Consider the following 18960-nt stretch of genomic DNA (forward strand, 5'->3'; position numbering starts at 1 on the left):
TCTTGGTTATGATACCTTACAAATGTTTTTAGCCTATTAGCTTTTGCTACACAATGCTGCTATTATTTTTAACACTAATCACTTATATTTTTTCTTCATGTGGTCTTTTTAAAAAGTATCTTTCACAGTTCTAATTCTCTAAAATAACTGGTCTTTTTGTAAGGCCATTTTTGAAACTTGTTGAAAGTTGTTTCTAGTTCAATCTCTCTCTCAATAATGTCATCTCTACTCCATGGCCATCCTGAGCCAGCACACCCTGTCTCAGTGTTTACATACAAATATACAATACTATAGACACTTTCAATCAGGTTAAAAAAATCCTTTGCAAATGCATTTCCCACACTTGGGCAGCTCCTCCTCCTCCCCTCCCCACCTCTCCTTTCTGCCCTTTCCCTTCTGTGTCCTCCTTGGTCAATACTGAGATGGGAATGAGCCAAAACTTCCCAATCTCCTGCTTTTTTATTGGGTTCTAACACCCAACATCACTTGTGAAAAATCCCACCCTAAAAGCCATTAACTTTCTGATGAGAGAAGGTCTTCATCCCCAAAATGTCACCAATTCACAGTCCCTTTGCTCAGTCACAAATTTCTTTCTCCATTAAATCTCCAACCCCTGGGTTTTTCTGCTCCACTTTGTTCTGTTGCTCATTTTAACCCTCTTTGCTCGTGTTGCAATCTCAACCTCCCCTCCTCGTGCCACCCTCTCTGCTTTTCTGTTGCCGGCCAGGCTGCCAGAGCACCAGGAGGGTTTGGACAGCACTGCAAGGGATGCCCAGGGTGGGATTTTGGGGTGTCTGGGCAGGCCAGGGGTGGGACTGGGTGATCCTTGGGGGTCCCTTCCAGCTCAGGACATTCTGTGATTCCCTGGAGCGGGGCAGGACAGGAGGGGGACAGAGAGGGGTCACTGCTGCAGTGCTGATGGCACTGGGGCCTGGGGGTGACAGAGGGGAGGAACTGGGGCCAAAACGTTCCTCAGATCACACTGGGTGTGAAGAACAGCCCAGCTGAGATTTTGAGGCCTCAAGTGGCCTCGTGGAGAAGTCAGAAGTTGGCCCAGACAGCAACAGGAGCTCTATCAAATCCCCATCCTGCTCGGTTTGTGGCAGAGTTTGGGGTCAGTCAGACCCACCCCAAGTCCTGACAGGGAATCCCCTCTGTCCTCCCCTGGCACAGAGGGGGCAGTGGGGGCAGTGGTCAGTGTGGTCAGTGGTCAGTGGTCAGTGTGGTCAGTGGTCAGTGGGGGCAGTGTGGGCAGTGGGGGCAGTGTGGGCAGTGGTCAGTGGGGGCAGTGTGGGCAGTGGGGGCAGTGTGGGCAGTGGTCAGTGGGGGCAGTGGGGACAGTGGTCAGTGGGCAGTGGGCAGTGGGCAGTGTTCAGTGGTCAGTGGGGGCAGTGGTCAGTGGGGGCAGTGGTCAGTGGTAAGTCGGGGCAGTGGTCAGTGGTCAGTGCCCAGCTGTGCTGCCCATCCTGGGCACTGTGGCTGAGCCTGAGGCACCGGTTCTGCCTCAGCTGCAGGAACTGGATCTTAAAGCGTTTTGTGTCAGATCCAGAACGGAAAAACCGAATGGAACGAGGTCGGACCCACCCCAAGCTCTGCCAGGGAATGCCTCTGCCCCACGGGAGCGGCCGTGGCAGGGCTCGCAGGGTGCGAGCGGGGCCGTGCCCATCCCGCATCTCGCATCCCGCATCCCGCATCCCGCATCCCGCACCCCGCATCCCGCATCCCTCGCAGCATCCTCCGCGCGGCTGCGGGTCCGCGTTGCTGCAGCAGCGGCGCTGCCGTGAGACGAGCCCTCTCCGGACGAGCCGCGGCTCTCGGGTGACCCAGGGCCCTGTCATGGCCTTCAAAGGGATTTGGCATCTGCTGCCAGCGATTTGTCCTGGCATCGCACACGGGCTGGCTCCGAGCGGCGTGCCAGCACAGGGGGAGGCGGGGCTGGGGATGGGATGGGGATGGAGATGGGATGGGGATGGGATGGGGATGGAGCTGGGGCTGCCCACTGCCCCCACTGCCCCCTGCCCTCTCTGGCCCTTCTGTGCCAGGAGGGGACAGAGGGGATTCCCTGTCAGGACTTGGGCCGGGTCTGACTGACCCCAAACTCTGCCACAAACCGAGCAGGATGGGGATTTGACAGAGCTGGGGATGGAGCTGGGGATGGGGATGGGGATGGGATGGGAATGGGGATGGGGATGGGGATGGGGATGGGGATGGGATGGGGATGGGGATGGGGATGGGGATGGGGATGGGGATGGGGATGGGATGGGAATGGGGATGGAGCTGGGGATAGGGATGGAGTTGGGACTAGAGTTGGGGATGGGGCTGGAACTGGGGATGGGGATGGGGATGGGGATAGGATGGGAATGGGGATGGGGCTGGGGATGGGGATGGGGATGGGGATGGGGATGGGGATGGGGATGGGGATGGGGATGGGGATGGGGATGGGGATGGGGATGGGGATGGGGCTGGAGCTGCTTGTCCTTGGCAGGAACCTGAATGAAGTTGCTGACAAGGGACTGGGTGTGCCCAGAACCGGCTCCTGCATTGTTCCCTGAACCAGATAGAAATGTTATGTTCAGCAATGCCTGCTCAAAGCAGTGCCACTCTCGGCTCAGAAAACACAATCAACTGATTTGCCATGGGAGAGGATATGTTCTGCGGGGACTGTGATAATTATTCAACCCATAATTTACATAAATGCATATTATTTGCATATGCAAATGTAGGCTTCCAGGCTGTGACCACAATAAACACAGCGAGATTTCCAGCGCTGTAAAACCTTTTCTCCAAAGAGAGGAGCTGGGGTTTGTTTGGGTCTTGGCAGGGCTGTGAGCGAGGCCACGCTACCTCCCAGGGCTGCTGTGCCCTCGCTGCCACTGCCAGCCCTGCCTGTCGGCCATTCCCAGCACCACCCACCTTCCCCTCCTGCTTCCCTCCCAAAACTGGCACCAGGGAGTGAAATGTGTCCTGCCAGGGACAGGGGACAGGACACTGGGGCCAGAATGAACATCAGAAACCTGGGAAGGAAGGAAGAGCTCTCCACTCAGGCTAGTGAGGGTGCTGGGCATCTCCCTCTGTCCATCTCCCACTGGGCATCTCCCACTGGTCAGCCAAGCCCTCCAGCCATGCCTCCAGTTTGGGGAGTCCCTTTGGGGAGGCAAACTCCAGTTTGGGGAGTCCCTTTGGTGGTGGTGGGTGGCCTCAAGAAGTGGTTGGTGCCAACTGTCCTGAAATCACCCAGGGTGAATCACAGTTTGGCAACTGGGAAGCAGCTCCCCAACGCTCACACGTCATGGAAAACACCCCGTGGATGGGAATTGCCACATCCACTCAGCTGTGCCACAGTCTGGGGAGGCATCTAAGGGGGGTGCCTGGGCTTTCTCTCCTTGGAGGGTCCTTCCCTGCACCCCAGAACCAGCACTGGAGTCCCCAGGCTGGTTCTGCTCCTATGGACAGCCTGGGGTTACCCCAGGAAGGAGGCACCGGTTCTGTCTCAGCTGGAGGAACTGGATCTTAACGTGTCAGATCCAGAATGGAAAAAACAAATTGAATCTTGTGGAAGCCAGATCTAGAATAACTCCTAGATTAGGTGGTTTCTTGTGGTGAAAAAGCAAATTGAATCCTGTGGAAACCAGATCTAGAACCAGTCCTGGTGGTTTCCTGTGGTGAAAAATTAGGCTGCTTTACTACTGGGTCCTGTTATTCTCTTTCCATGGAGAGCCAAGCACTTGGAGTGGAAGGTTCTGAGCTCTGGAAAGGTGTGAGACACAAACTGCCATGACTATTGCAGGAGAGACTGGAGCATGTGCCACACTGGCTGTCCTCCAAAGCTCAGTGTAGGTGGTGCTGCCTCCTTCCCAGGGAAGCCCAGCTTTGCTGGGAAGCACCACGAAAAACAAGACAAGGGTGAAAGATGGCTCAGCGCAGTTCAGCTCCCAGCAGGGATGGGATGTGGGGATGAGGCCTCAGGTTTTAGCTTTTGTATTTTTCAGGTTCTGTGCTGCTTTTGTGAGTGGGTCTGGTCTTCATATGAGGGGATGGTGAATTCTGCACAGAGCAGGGAGACAAAACAATTCCTTCTCCAGCTGGGTACAAGAACAAATGATCCAAATCTCAGCCCAGGAGCACAAACAACGTGGGCTGGAGAGAGAAAAACAAGCAGGATGGGACTGCCTGGGCTAAAGCTGGAATGGGACAATGAACTCCAGTGTGCAAATGGAGCAGAACTGATAAAAGTGAGAGACCGCGTGACCTGTGGGGCATTTTGTGACCATTTTGGGTCACCCGGGGTGCAGCCCTGGCTGGGCTCTGGTGCTGCCCAAGGTGGATCCATTGAGGCCTCCTGACAAATCCCTGCTTTATTCTTTATCTCCTCCAGTCTCTGTTCTAGGTCATCCTTCTCAAGGTATCAGGGTGCCCTGAGCTGAAGGTTGTCTCTGGATTGTTGTGCTCAAGGACTGAGTGAGGTGATGCTCAGGGGTTTTCTCAGCCCATGCTTTGTGCACCCCCTCAGCACTTCCTGGGAACATGCCCCACAATCTAATTACACATTTATCTCAGTTAATTTTAATTCCAGAAGTCCAATATTTTCACCAGACAGCAACAATAAGCTTTTGAATAAATGAAATGGTGGCTTTTGGGCCACTCCAGTCAAGACAAGATGTGAGCAATGTGCTTTACACCCTCTGAAGGAAAAGGGATGCCAGCAGCATCCCTGGGGTTTGGGGCTGGTCCTGGAGCAAACTCCTCCGGGCACCTCAACTGATGTGCTGGGCTGGGTGTTGGGAGGAAGGAAAATATTTGGGAGCATCCCCAAGGGAGGGGACTCGTGCTGAAGAGGCCCCTGGATGATGAATTTCCAACTAACCAAAAATCTGGGGAAGACGGAGGAGGTGGGGGATGTTTGGAGTTCTGGTATTTGCCTCCCAGGTGATGGAGCCCTGCAGGGGCTGAACCCCTGCTGTGATGGGCAGGACTGAAGGAACTCCTCACCTGGCTTTGCTTGTGTGTGCAGCAGCTTTTCTTTCCCTATTAAACTGCCTTTAGTTCCAGCCATGAGTTTTTATGCAGGAAATGGATAAAAAAACCCTATTAAAAACTATTCAAAAAATGCATTGTAGTAGGGCCCACGAGGGGTAATTTTAGATGATTTGCTTTAAGGTATTTACAGCATGGTGTGGTCTGATAGACCAAGAAATGCTTACAGTGTATTGTAATTAGGAAATAGTTGGCTTCTGATTGTGGTGGTGTGAATTATAATATCTGTATTATCTCACCTTTCACACGAGACTGAAAATGGAATAAAAGCTTTTAAAACACCTCTCAGTTGCCCCATCTCTGGGTCAAAAAAGGGCATAATCCAACACTTCTACTTTTCTGACTCTTTTCCCCATGCAGGGAAAAGCAGCAGTGGGGGGCTTGGCTGCCCACCTGACCCAACCCACAGCAGGTTCTTAAATCTGAGCAACAAACTGTTCCTCACCACACTCTTGCCATCATTTGTGACCTGCAGGATGTGTTTTGTAAACACTTGGAGTTGTGCAAGCAGCAAATCTAAGTATTGTCTCATCACCTGAAGAAATTCAGCCCCTCCAGTCCCTTGTTGGGTTTTTGGTCTGTTTTCCTCATTTTACAGGAAATGCAAAGATCTGCACACTGGGGGTGCAACAATAAGATAAAGAATGACTGAAATAATGTCATGCTGGTATTTTCTGTCCTGAGAGCAAATCCAACAGCTCCTAAGAGACCTTTCCTATCACCTATCAGCCAATGTGGCCCCAAATATTTGGGCAGGAGGAGGAACAGAAAAGTGAATTCTTGTAGATTTTGCTCATCTTCACTTCTTGGTTAGTGAGCACTGAAGCATCACCTGCAGAGACCATCCCATAATAATTAATGTCTGTCAAAGTGGCCCTAACAGAAAATCTGACCTGTATTGATATTGTGCAGATTTGGGACCCTTTTCCCAATTTGCATTATTTCATGGCCATTTGCAATTAATTTGATAATTCACTGAGTGCCATCCACTCCTGTCTTCTGAGGTTTCCTTTGTGCTTTACCACCCTGAGCAGTGTGGCCATGACCAAACTTGATCACAGAATCCCCACAAAATCCTGGAATGGTTTGGGTTGAAGGGATCTCAAAGCTCATCCCATCCCAATGCCAGCATGGGCAGGGACAGCTTCCCCCAGCCCAGGTTTGTTCACAACTCTGAGCTCTGCTCCCCCACCCCAACCCTCCTCTGCTGGACACTCTGTGTCCTTGCAAAACTCTGATGTAAAAAAATGTAAAAAAAATCCCATTTTCTCTATTTTGTAAAAAACAATCTGATCTGGAGTTATGAGAAAAATCCTTTACTCCCAGAGTTTCTGGTCAGGAACAGAGATGACTCAATTTGAAAAATCAGATCTTTTCTTACAGGTTTATTTTTACTGACAAATTTCTTCTTTTTAATCATTGGGAATATGTTTTTTTTTTTCCAGCCCAAAACCAGCTACAGTAAAGTTTAACTGAGTTTGAAGCTGGGGGGATGGGTGATGGGATGGGGATGATATTTTGTGTAAGGCCAGGGAACTGGGGAGTTTCTGGAGCCTGATGTGACTCAAGAAACTGAAAGCCCAACCTCAAGGCAAACGTTCTTTGATCATTCTACATCTTTTCCCACTGAACACTTCCCTAAGGTATCATTCCAGCACTCAGGGGAGATTTTACACCCAGCTGAGGTGTCACCAGCAAGCCTGGAATTCACAGCCTCCAGAACCCCACCAGAAATCTGATTTTCCATTTTGTGTGCGGTTTCCACCCAAGCAGAGAAGCCAAGGCCCACCTTGAGCTGAGGTCTTGAGGCTTGAGGTGGAACCCAAGAGTTTTCTGCTCCGTGGAGCAGCCCCAGGAGCTGTTGGGGTGCTCAGGGCTCTAAGGGGAGGCACAGCCAAACCTCAGGCACAGCACAGACCAAGGCTCCCACGAGGAGCATGGACAGTGTTAGGACTGAAACCAAACCCCTTGAGCCAGGACTCCTGGGCAAAGGCAGCTCCTGCAGAGCTGGGAGGAAACATCTGCACTCCACGGGGTCACAGCTGGGTGGGCTCATCTGTGTCCTCTGAAAAGGCTGATTTTCAACAAAAAAATCAGAGGCTTCCAGAGCCTCTGAGCATGGCCATGGTGGTGCTGTCCCCCTTTTGTTTGGCTCTTCCCAACCCTCCTGGCGTTGGGGTGAGGGATGTCACAAAGGGGCCACTGCTTCCCAAAGGATGGGAAAATCAAAATCACAGCCCCAGCACAAGGGAAAATCCCAGCCCCAGCCCCAGCACACAAATGGAAGGGTCTCCTTTGGGGGTTTTGCCTCCAAAACTGTGATCCTGAGCAGTGCACCACTGTTGGAGGCAAAGAGTCTCTTTATTATCAACTCCCAGCTCCTTTTAGGGTCTCACTTAACCAACAGAAGCAGCAGCCTATGCCCCACCAAACCCACAAACCAGGACTTGCTTTCTGGAGATCTTATTTGTGGATTTGTAAGGGAAAAAAAATGAGCAAATGGAAAGGAAAAGTAAAAATACAGAGACAGCCATGGCTCGGTGTTCTGCATAAACTCCCTGTCAGACAGACAACAGGTGAATTTCATTAATTAAAGGGGAGTTGGTTGTCACCAAACCTCATCAGGCCAGAGCAGATAACATAGAATAACCAGAATTTTAAAAGACAGTTGAACTATTTCGCAACAATATAAAAAAAAACCAACAAAAAACCCAACAAGAAACTCCCCCCAGAACATCTAAGAGACCTCTGCAGGTAAAATCTGCCTTGCAAATGTGCCCCTGGCAGCAAGAAACTCCCAAAGCCCAGGGGAGAAAGGAGAGAGGAATAAAGAGCTGAGTGCCCCTTGGTAGGACTGGGAAAAGCTCCTGGGACATTTTAAAAGGACCACTGCAAATTTCTTAATTATAAATATTCACCATTTCTAGAAAGTAACTGCAGGAAACTTCTTAATTATGAATCTCCACAATTTCTAGAAAGTAACTGCAGGAAACTTGGGTGACTCTGTGACATAGAAATGGGATCAGGATAAAAAACCCTCAAGGTTTTATCACCCCTCCTGCCCCAGTGAGGGTCTGTTTGTTAAAAAGGGGGCAGAAGATCTGGAGCCTGAGCCAGGGCAGTGCTGGAGAGCAGCAGGGAAAATGTTTCTCATTCAGAAGTGTGAGCACTGGGAAAGGTGCCAGTTAGACTTGATTAGATTTGTAAGATTAATTACAAGCAGACAGGTTCAGTGAATTGTGAAAAAGACAAATGAGCAAATTAGCAAATCAGGAAACTCATCTTCAGAAATGAAATTAGAGAAATAGAGAATTAGATACTTTGGCTCCTTTATCAGCACAAATTTACTTTTCAGAGCGTGATTCTTTCATGTTCCAGGGATGGCATATTACTATTCTACATAAAAATGAGATATAAAATAGAATTTTAATAAAAATTTTGCAGAATCAAAAAAATAGAATATAATAATTTTACAATAAACATATGGAAAGAAAATACAAAACTGCCAACCACTAAAAAACAAAACACACCTCTATAAAAAACACATGTTAAAAACAAAAAAATCCCCAAAATTTGCTTTTTTACTTCCAACCTAAAAACGAATAACAGCACTGGCAGCCCTGGTGAGGAGCAGGCATTTCCAGGCCTGGAAGCCCTTCCAGCCGAGGCTCCAGCCCCTGGCCACGGAGGTTTTGGTGCCTCAGCAGCAGCCTCGGTGTCTGCTGGGTGTGGGACTGGAGGGGGATCCCAGCCAGGGCAATGAGCACTACAGGACCCCGTGGTTTGCAAACAAACTCCTGGTTTTGGGGTTACTCTGGGATTCCTGATGAGTCCAGGGTATGGTCCCAGTCAATAGCCAGGGAAGAGAGGGCTCTCAAGATCCCTCTGTCCCAAGGGAAAGCTAATCCCAGGAAAAGATGGAATTAATATTAAAAATGCTGGAATAATATTAATTCCAAAGAATTAATATTAAATAATAATATTTTTAATTAATATTAAAAAGCTGAAATAATATTAATTCCCAGGAATTAATACTTCAATAGAACCTATCAAATGTGACAGAGCACGATTGACTAGACCTGTTTTGAGACTTGTAAATGATGAATTTTCTTTGCTTTTTGATTTGTTAAGGGGGAACTGTGTCATCTCTGGGATTTCTGACTGCTGAATCCCAAAGGGCTCTCCTGGACTGCAGCAGGCTCAGACCAGCACCTCTCTCTGAGTGGAGCCTCTCAGAGAAAAAACCTCTCAATGTTGCTGTTCCTGCAGAACCATCACCAACTACAGCAACAAAGCCTGGGATGGCTCAGATTATAATCAGAGCCAGAAAAAGATTATTATCCATAAATCAAACCCCATTTATGTTTCCTTCAGAAAAATTGTTTTTATTTTAAGTATAGGCTGTTTAGATTTTTAATACCTTTTGTGTTAATAATATATGTTGATTTGCAATAAATCAGGGCACAGGTGGTGTTAAAGGGTTCCAAGTGTTAATCACAGCACAACAAACACAGAAATCTCAGCCTGTGTCCCATCCAGACATTGCCTTTATCCTGAAAACTTCACCCAAACAACCTCAAATAGCACAGCCTGGTACTGGAAACCTCTCACCACACCCAGCATCGCTGTGACTTCACTGAGGATCACTGAGCCACTGCCATTTGCAGACACAAAAATGAAAGATCAGGTCAGTAAGAATAAGATTGCAATGCCAATGGAAGGCTGAAATTCAGCTTCAGGTAAGTGAGGGAACACGAGCTGTGTACGTGATGTGTAAATTTTATAGCTGAGCTCCTGACAAGTCCTGCCCATTTTGGGTCCTCTGGGAAAATCCCTGCCAGCCTCTGAGTGGTGCTGGGAACTGGATGAGGCTGTGGGCATGAGCAGGAGCAGGTCAACATCAAATTTGTCTCGTCCCAACAAAAGCCAGTGAAAAGCAGGTGTCGAGTCTGGAGCCACTGGGCTGCTGCACCACCACCAAAGCTGAGAGGCTCCAACCCCCAGGATCAGGGCTGAGACAGAACTTCTGCACCTCACAGAAGGGCAGCGGCAGCAGAGGGTGCCTTGGTGACCTCCCAGAGCAGAGCCCTGGCTCAGACATCCCACCACAGTCCCCTGGCTGCAGATCAGCATCTCGAGGTGCAGCTCAGAGCTGTCAGAGCTGTGCCAGGTTGAGCACAATTCCATCCAAGCTCCACTTAGAGCTGCTGCCTTTGGGAAACTGAGAGGAAGAGTGGCCTTGAACACAGCAGCAGCGGTGTCAGAGCACTGGGTTGCAGTTTGCAGGTTCCAGTCTATCTACTGGGACAAGATTATACCCAAGTGGACACAAAGAAAATCATGAATCCAACTTCAAGAGGCCTTTGGTACGAACTTCACAATGTTGTAAAATTGATAATGGCTACTCAGTGTTTATGGAATGAGCCTTGACTTTCATCAAGGACTTTGATGTGTCCACACTGGTGAATGGTTGGACTCTGAACACAGAATTCTTTCTCTCTTAATGCTCAAAAATGTTCCATATTGATAGGGTGTCACACCTTGAACCACCAGACACCAGTGAGACAGACCAGCCAGCTCAGACAGCTGCTTAAAACTCCTGCTGGAGAAGCCAAGGATGCTTCATCAGGCCTGGCACGAATCAGGGGCAGGCTCAGGCTGAGCCAGGCTGCCACAGACAGCCTGGGCTCCCGGCAAGGCTGGCAGGGAAGGGAGGGTCAGCCCTGGGCCAGCTCAGCAGCACTGCCAGATGTGCTGGGGGTGCTGAGCTGCACCAAGGCTCTGTCCCAGCAGCGCCCAGGCCTGAGCAGCATCCCAGGGGATTCCAGAGTGCCAAGCCCCGGGCTGGCTCCGGGGCTCCGTGTGCTGGAAAAGTCTCTCCTCCAACCCGAGCTTCCAAAGGAAACTCAGCAGTCTCTGTTGTTTGGTCTCAAGGCAGTTTATTGCAAGTTATCTGAGAGATTTTCTCCTCTGGCTGCTGTGGTTTGCTCACAGCTCAGGCAGAGGCACACACACACCCTGACATCCTCTCTGACCCCGACTGCTTCTTCTCTTCCTGCCCAGGGCTGCTGCTGTCTTTGATATGGTACATTGCGAGTTACATGTTCACAGTTTGTCCCCAATGCCTATTACCTATATTAAATTATTTTCTATCTTTTATATGGTACATAACGTGTTACATGTTCACAGTTTGTCCCCAGTGGCTATTACCTATATTAAATGGTGCTTTTCTATCTTTTATATGGTACATTACGTGTGACATGGTTACAGTTTTCCCCAATGCCTATTACCTATATTAAATGGTGCTTTTCTACTCTAAACCAACCTGTGAGTGCCAACATCACCAAGAACATGGAGGTGAGGAAGAAGAAAGAGGAGGAACAGGACCGGCCTACATTCCTCCATCTTAAACCCTCTGACCCCCATGTACAAAGTAAAAAACTCCCTGTACAGGTGCTAAAACCCCCCTGTACAATACTAAAAAATTCTCCCCTCTACTTTGTGACTACTTCTACTCTAATATCTAAACTTCTGTGACTTCTTGTTCTTCCTGCAAGGTTGGTAAATCATTCCACGGTTCAAACCCAAAATCACAGCTGTTTCCAGCTGCCTGCCAGGGTCTCAAATGCTTCTGACCTGGGCCTGAAACCTCCAAAAATGTCTGAGGGACATTTTGAGTTCCGACACCAGAGGGCTGATGCTGAGCCTTGGACACTGAGATGAGAAGCACAGGTCAGAGGAAAACATCACTGAGTTAAAACATAGCAGAGATAATGGAAATGCTGTGCATCACACCTGCATGTTTCAATAGATAGCTCCATTCTTTACTCTTTATTACTTCCTTGGTAATATTTTTTTTTTTTTCTAAAACTGGCTCCTTGGACATTTTCCTGCCTTCCCACATGAAATCCAGCCATGCTGAACTGTTTGACCTGGCAATGGAAGGGTCTGATGAGCATCACTGAGACTCAGATCACCAGTGTCAGGGGGAAGAGAACCTCCTACTGCTGCTCACAGCCCCGGACCCATGCAGGGAATGTCCATCTGTCCTCCAGGACAGCAGCAAAAACCAAATGCCCCTGGGTGTCAGCTAGGGGATGAAGGTGAAATTCAAAAGTCAGGATGATTTAGAGCCCTGTCCCTGGGCTCAGGCTGCCCTCAGGGAGGGAGGGAGGGCTGGAGACTCCTCCCTAGGCTCCCACACCCCCTGAGATGAGTGAGAACAGGAGCTAAAATCCTGTCCTGACCCACTGGGGTGGCTGTGCCTGGGCCCAGGGGTGTTGTGGAGAGCAGGGGACAGGAGTGGGGATGTGACAATCTGGCCAGAGAGAGAGAAAGCCAGATAAGCTTTCCCATTAATTGGTCTGGGAACTTTTAGGGAGGCAGAGAGAAAGAACTGTGAACTATCTGCAGGTGGTGTTTATAACAAGTTACCTCATCATTCGTTTACCGCAAAGGGTGTCTTCTTAATTAACCAATCATGTGAAAAAATGTTGATTAAATGACCAACCAGGTCCACCTCTATCAGACCAGGGTATAAAAGAAGGGGTTCCAATAAATTGGCTGCCTTTAGCCTCCTAATTGAGAGTCTGTGTTACCCCTGACTCAATGGTGACACAGGAGGGACCTCCAGGTTTGTCCTGGGGCTGCACTGGAGCCTTGGGTTGGAGCTGCTGGGAGCCCAGGTGAGGCACAACCCCCAGAAGATGTGTCCTGGGGATGGAGGGACCCAGGGCTGTCTGTCAGGAGGAGCCTCTGGTGGCACTGGCCTCAGCAAAGTGTGCCAGAACCATGGAGGGGAGCTGAGAGGATCCTTGGGGGCCTCCAGGCCAAGCCCCTGCACAGAGTGGGACCAGCCAGGTGCAGGGTGGTGCAGTCTGGTCCTACAAATGTCCCAGGACAGCTCCCTGCAGCAAGGAGGGTCCCCTCAGGAATGAGCCTTTATTTGGAAAATGCCCTTTGTTGGATTGCTCAGCGCTGGAGAGGGGAGATCAGCCCGGTGCTGGCCGGGAGAGCCTCCAAGCAGGCACAGCCACCCCAGCTGGGTCAGGACAGGATTTTAGCTCCTGTTCTCACTCATCTCAGCTGGGGACCAAGGACAAATGATCCAAATCTCAGCCCAGGAGCACAAACAACGTGGGCTGAAGAGAGAGAAACAAGCAGGATGGGTCTGCCTGGGCTAAAGCTGGAATTGGACAATGAACTCCAATGTGCAAATGGAGCAGAACTGATAAAAGTGAGAGACCCCGTGACCTGTGGGGCATTTTGTGACCATTTTGGGTCACCTGGGGTGCAGCCCTGGCTGGGCTCTGGTGCTGCCCAAGGTGGATCCATTGAGGCCTCCTGATAAATCCTTGCTTTATTCTTTATCTCCTCCAGTCTCTGTTCTAGGGCAGCTTCTCAAGGCATCTCCCTGACTCTGTCACAGGGTGTGAGCTCCTACCTGACCCCATCAGGGCAAGGGCTGGGGCAGTGGCTCAGCAGGAGCACAGCTGGCACAGAATCACTGGTTTGTGGCTCCCCCACCCCAGCACCACCAGCTGAGAGGGTGGGGTGGCCCAAAATCCCCCCTGAGTTCCCAGTGCTCTTCCCTGGGGTGCCTTTAGCAAGTGCTTCACTTTGGCAAACTTAGTGAAGGAGCCAAATGAGGAACAACTGGTTGCAATTAAGCAGCTTCTCCAGAGCTCTTTGTGGCCACTTAAATTTAGTCCTGACTTCACTTACAGGATGGTAACAGAGGTTTGTGTCTTAAGGGCAGAAAGGCTCTTGAATGAGTCAGAGCCCTTCTTCTGTGCTCCTGTGGCTCCAGGCTTGCCCTGGCCCTGTCCTGGGGCTGGGCACACTTAATTTCTGAGGGAAGGAGACCTCCTGAGGGTCAGCAATGTCACAGTGCTCATTGCTCTGTACTCCCTGCTCTGGGAGCATTTTGAAGCTGCTGCTGAGCTCAGGACTCCACGGGCAGGTCCTGCCAAGTGCTGGGTGTGCTGAGGCTCAGGAGCCTGTGCATCCTTGGAGATCTGCTTGGGGCTGTCCTGCTGGTCAGGATGGCCCCGAATCCCAGCTCCAAAAGCTCTGGCTCTCCTGGCATGGATTGACCATCCCATTTGGCAGGGTGGGGACAGGGATTCCCACTGGCTAAACCTGGCTGGGAAAAAAACGCTGAAGAAAACCTTGAAGCCCACAAAACCCTTTAGAGCCACAAGATCCCGAACACTTGTGGCCAGTCAGGTGCTGAGGGTGCTTTCATGGACAGCCACAGGTCAGCCCAGCTTTGCCCCTCACTGCCCACAGCCCCACTGCCCCCTCTGCCCCCACCCACACCACTCCTGGGGGGTCAGGAGGAGCAGCAGCCTGGTCTGCATGGCCCCACCACAGCTCCCCATCTCCTCCTTCTCTTTTAGCAGCACTAACCAGACAGCCCAAGTGTTGGACACGTCTGTGAGGGAGCTTTGTTGGCCTCAGCTCCTCCTGTCAGCACTCACAGGCAGCATTTCGCTGACCTTTTCCCATCTGTGCCCCATTTGTTCCCTCTCACGGCTGTAATGGGATGGCAGCATGTAAAGAAGGGTTGGACCCGTGTCAAAATACCTCACTGGAGGTTGCACCCACAGCCTTAGCCACCCCTGGAGCTCTCAGAGCTGCCTGGCTGGGGACAGGGTGATGTCAGGGACTTTCCAACAACCCAGCTGGGCTGAAACCCCCTCTTGGCTTCTCCATCCTGCTGCCACCAGCGGGTCTGGACCCCAAGCTCTGGGTTTGCAGCACAGGGACCTGCCCTTTGCTGTGCACTCTGTGCCCAGAGCTGGGGCAGGACCCCCCTGCAGGGCTCCAGGGCTGCCCTTGGGCTCTCCTCCCTCTGGACAAGGTGAAGGACCACGTCCTTCCCTGGCCCTCAGTCAAACACGTCCCACAGACCCTCAGCTGCTCCATCCCTTTGCCTTTATCCCCTGCAGTGTCACTGCTCCTGGCATTGTCTGGCTGCACCGTGGAGCAGCAGGATTATTCCAGCCACCCCAAACCCATTTCCGAGGCCATCAGACCCCATTCTCATCACTCTTCCTAAGGCACACACGGGCACTTCCTCCCCACCACATGAATAAACCTTTTTCTCGTTTCTGTCCCACAGCAGAAAGGATCTGTTTTGATGTTGCTACCAAAACATTCCCTATCCAGCAGGAAAATCCCCAGGAAGGTGGTGCCAGCAGGACAGGGCACTGCCTGTCAGCATCCCTGGGGCCCTGCCACACAAGCAGCCCCCGAAGGTCTCGGGTTTACAGAGATGGGTTTAACTGGGGAGCCCCAGTCCAGCCTGGCCTGGAGGGCTGCAGGACACCAGCACAGGGGACCAGGCTGTTGCTGAGCCCCACCTTTGCTCTCCTTGCCCTGTTTTGGGGTGTGCTGAGCCCTGCAATGGGGCTCATCCCCCAAAGCCTCCTCCGTGCCTGCCTAAAGATCAGAGCATCAGGAAGACAAGTGGAAAATGATGTATTTTTAAGAGCATAGATAACACCGTGCCAGAGTCTACCACATAAACCTAATTTCCACAGAGCAGATATTGAAAGCCTTCAATGGGACCAAAGGAGACCTTGAATTTGTGTGTTCTGGGAGCATTGTCCGTGCCTGAGCACCAGGGAGCCCTGGCCCGGGTATTCCTGCCCTCCTGCTCCCTCAGCCTTCAAGAACCCTCTAAAACCCCACAGCATTTGCAACCTCAGCCCTACAAGGGGCACCTCCTCACGTCCCTCCAGAGCAGCAGAGACTCTGGCACATCAGTGTTGCCAGAATCTACAAAAATATGCAAAACCTGGATCTGTGGATGAAATTCTGTGGAGAGGGTGTTCGACTCCCTCCTTTCCCAGGGATGCTGCTTGCCATGCCCTGGTGTCTGTGCCCTACATCCTCTGTATTGTTCCTTTGGGGTGAACTCAGAGGGGTTTGGGAGAAGGGCATGGGGCAGACACCTGTCTGCAGCGTTTGCTCCTGAAAACGGGCACAGGAGACATTTTGCTCACAGGGACATTTTTGCTTCAAGGGGAAAACGAGACCTTTTCATCGAGAAGGTTTCGGTTCCTCGCTCTGAGAGTTGAAACCCTCCTCGATTTGGGCATTAAATGCTGATTTATATCAAAGCCTGAGGCAGCTCGGGGGCTGGTGGGATGAGCTGATGGCACAGCGAGGTGCCCCTGCCCAGGCAGCTCCTGCCTTCAGACCCAGCCCTGGCACCCTGACCTGCTCCAGCGCATCCCTGTGCCCACACAGCAGTGCCCAGATGGGGAGAGAAGGGATGGAAGGAATCAAAGTGCTGCTCTCTGTATTTCAGGAGCCTCCCCTGCCCGGGGCTGAGGGCCTGAAGTTCGGCAGCCACGCTCAGGGCGAGGAAATAATTTAATTCTCCAGGAAAACCTGCTGTGATTTAGCCATTTCATGAACCTGCGGAGCTTTGAAACGCTTCCTGAGCGGGGACTTCTCATTGTGCTCTCAGTCTTTCTCCTCTGGAATGGCACATTCTCATTCCCGAAGTCCACAGCAATAAATGGATTATTTAAAAAAAAAAAAAATTGTCTTTTCCCTCCTGAATTCTAAATATTCCCAGACATGGCAGTCCATTCCCAAGTTCACTCCCACCTACTTCTTGCCATCTCCATGTTGGCACTGAAAGGATTGAATTCAGTAATAAAGAAGAGAGACTTTTCTGGAAAGGCGAAAATAACCCAAGAATCTGAGCACCAAATTCCACCATCTCCCTCTTTTCCCTATGGATCGTCAGGCTCACAGCCCCTACCTGGCACATACAGAAACTTAACAAGAGATATTCCAGCAAGAAATCCTACATAAAGACAGAAATAAACTGAAATATTCTGTTATGCAACTCGCTGTTTGCTGGATTTAAATGACCTGGAATATTTAATTCTATATTTCTTGTTCTAAAGGGCTTCCAATTGCATTTTGTTACTGTATTCCTTTATAAAGAGTTAGATTTATTTTTAAAATAAGTAACTCAGGTTACTTATCAGCCTCATTACAAGATACAACCAATTCCTTTAAAATTTATTTTTCTCGTTGGTGCAAAGAAATTAGCGACATTTCCATAATTAAAATAACAAAATCCACCTTTGAGCAATTTTACTAATGAATGTTTTCTCAGGTGCCATTTGTGTTATTTGCCGGACTATATTCACATGACAGAATACAACAAAAGAAGGGAAAGAAGTCCAAAAAACGCAGCAACCAAACAGAAAATAGAATTAAATTTTTTTTAAGGATTAATTGCAGTTTCATGGAAAGGAAGAAAATCCCTGTGGCAGAATCATGCGAGAGACAAAATTCCCATTGCACAAGGAAATAAAACCGCATCCTTTCACATCTGAACCAAGAGCCCATCGCTTATAGTGCTGAAAATGGAGAAATTAAGAGTGGTAGGGAAGCCTCCATTTGCGCAAAGGGAAACCCTTTCAAAATAACCCCCAAACTTTTCCCTGATTTCATTAATTACTGGTCAAATCTGAAGAAATTACGCTTCAACTCCACCATGCAGCCGTGGGCAGCTCCGCAGGGCAAGGGGTGAAAAGGAAGGAACACGCAGCTCCCATGGCTAATAATTAATGAATTCATTAATCAATCATAGGGAGAGGAAGGGCGAGGGGAGGAAGGAATCTTACCACCAAATTGGGTAACCGGCTAAGACCTTTGTGCCATTGAAGAGAAAAGACAGAATTAGTCCAAGCAGGTGGTAATCCATTAGTCCAGGCTGGTGCAAGGGGAAAATCGCCGCGAAGTTTTCAGAAAAACATGAAGTGCCAAAATGAAGAATTCCCCCTCCTCCCAGGAAAAAAAAAAAAAAAAAAAAAAAAAAAAAAAAAAAAAAAAGGGAAAAAAAAAAAAAGGGGGGGGGGTAAAAAGAGTGAAGCCAAGTCCCTCGTGGCTCGGATGACTTTCTGGCTTGTCAGAAACACACCTCTCCAAGCCTTTCCCCCGTAGATCATCCAAAAGCGTCTATTAAAAAGTGCAGGGCTCGGGGATGTCAGCAGGCGGCCAATCAGACCGCATGGCCCAAGGTGAGGGATGAGGCTCAGCCCAGGGCTGTCAATCAGCCTCTCCTCCCCCTCCACCCCACAACTTTGTTCCGAGCCCTCGCTACCACGGACAAACCCTCTGTGCACCACACTCCACTGGGGCACTGCCATTTGGGGCGAGGATTTTGCATTTTTAATTTTTAATATTTTTTTTTCCCCCCCAATTTCACTTGGAGCCCAGGATGTGCTGCCCCTGGATGCCAGGACTCCTCAAGGTAAGGATGAAGGGTGGCTGTGGTGAGGGGTGGCTTAATCTCACAGTGGGAGTGAGACAGAACTTGTTCTTCAGATGGACAGGGATGGGGGCACAGAGGGGCAGAAAATCCTCTGCATGTGGTGGTGTGGGCAAAACTGGTGATAAAGTTGAAATGAAACCTGCAGTGCCCAGGTTTTCAGCGTGTGGGGTGATGGATGGATGGAGGGGGGAGCAGGGGCAGTCTGGCTTTCTATTGAGGAAAAAAAAGCCATGTCATGGTGAGAGGGGAGCAGGCAGATGGGGACGTGTCCCACAAATGGATTGCTTGTGAAGTGCATCTCTGGATGCAGGGAGATGAAAATATTATCAAAACCCTACACATGTAACCCTAAAAAAAAAAAAAACCAACAAACCCTAATCAGTTTCATGATTTGCAATTAGACCCAACAAAGATTTTACTTAAAAATCCTTGTTACTGGGTAGAGAGCCTGTTTTAGCAGGAGCTATTGTGCTCGGAGGAGATGACTCGACAGAATGGGACAAAGAAATGGGAGAAGCCAAACAAGTTGCTTTTTCTCCTAAAGCATCTCAGCAACCACAGCTCTGTTGCTGCCCTGGGGCTGCCCGGGGTGGAACCACCTGGAGATCAGGTGCTTC

At 50.0% G+C, this 18960-nt stretch overlaps 1 protein-coding gene across 1 annotated transcript in view; it reads right to left on the reverse strand.

Moving 5' to 3' along the window:
- The window catches only part of WNT3 (Wnt family member 3), a 52535-nt gene extending 34669 nt beyond the window's left edge, over positions 1–17866 (reverse strand). The window contains exon 1 of the mRNA XM_021539883.3: positions 17694–17866. Coding sequence (XP_021395558.3) covers positions 17694–17773 — 80 coding nt within the window. The 5' untranslated portion in view covers positions 17774–17866. The remainder of the gene's footprint in view (positions 1–17693) is intronic.
- Positions 17867–18960: the final 1094 nt, after the last annotated feature.

Source organism: Lonchura striata, chromosome 25 (genome assembly GCF_046129695.1).
Source record: "Lonchura striata isolate bLonStr1 chromosome 25, bLonStr1.mat, whole genome shotgun sequence".
NCBI classification, from domain to species: domain Eukaryota; kingdom Metazoa; phylum Chordata; class Aves; order Passeriformes; family Estrildidae; genus Lonchura; species Lonchura striata.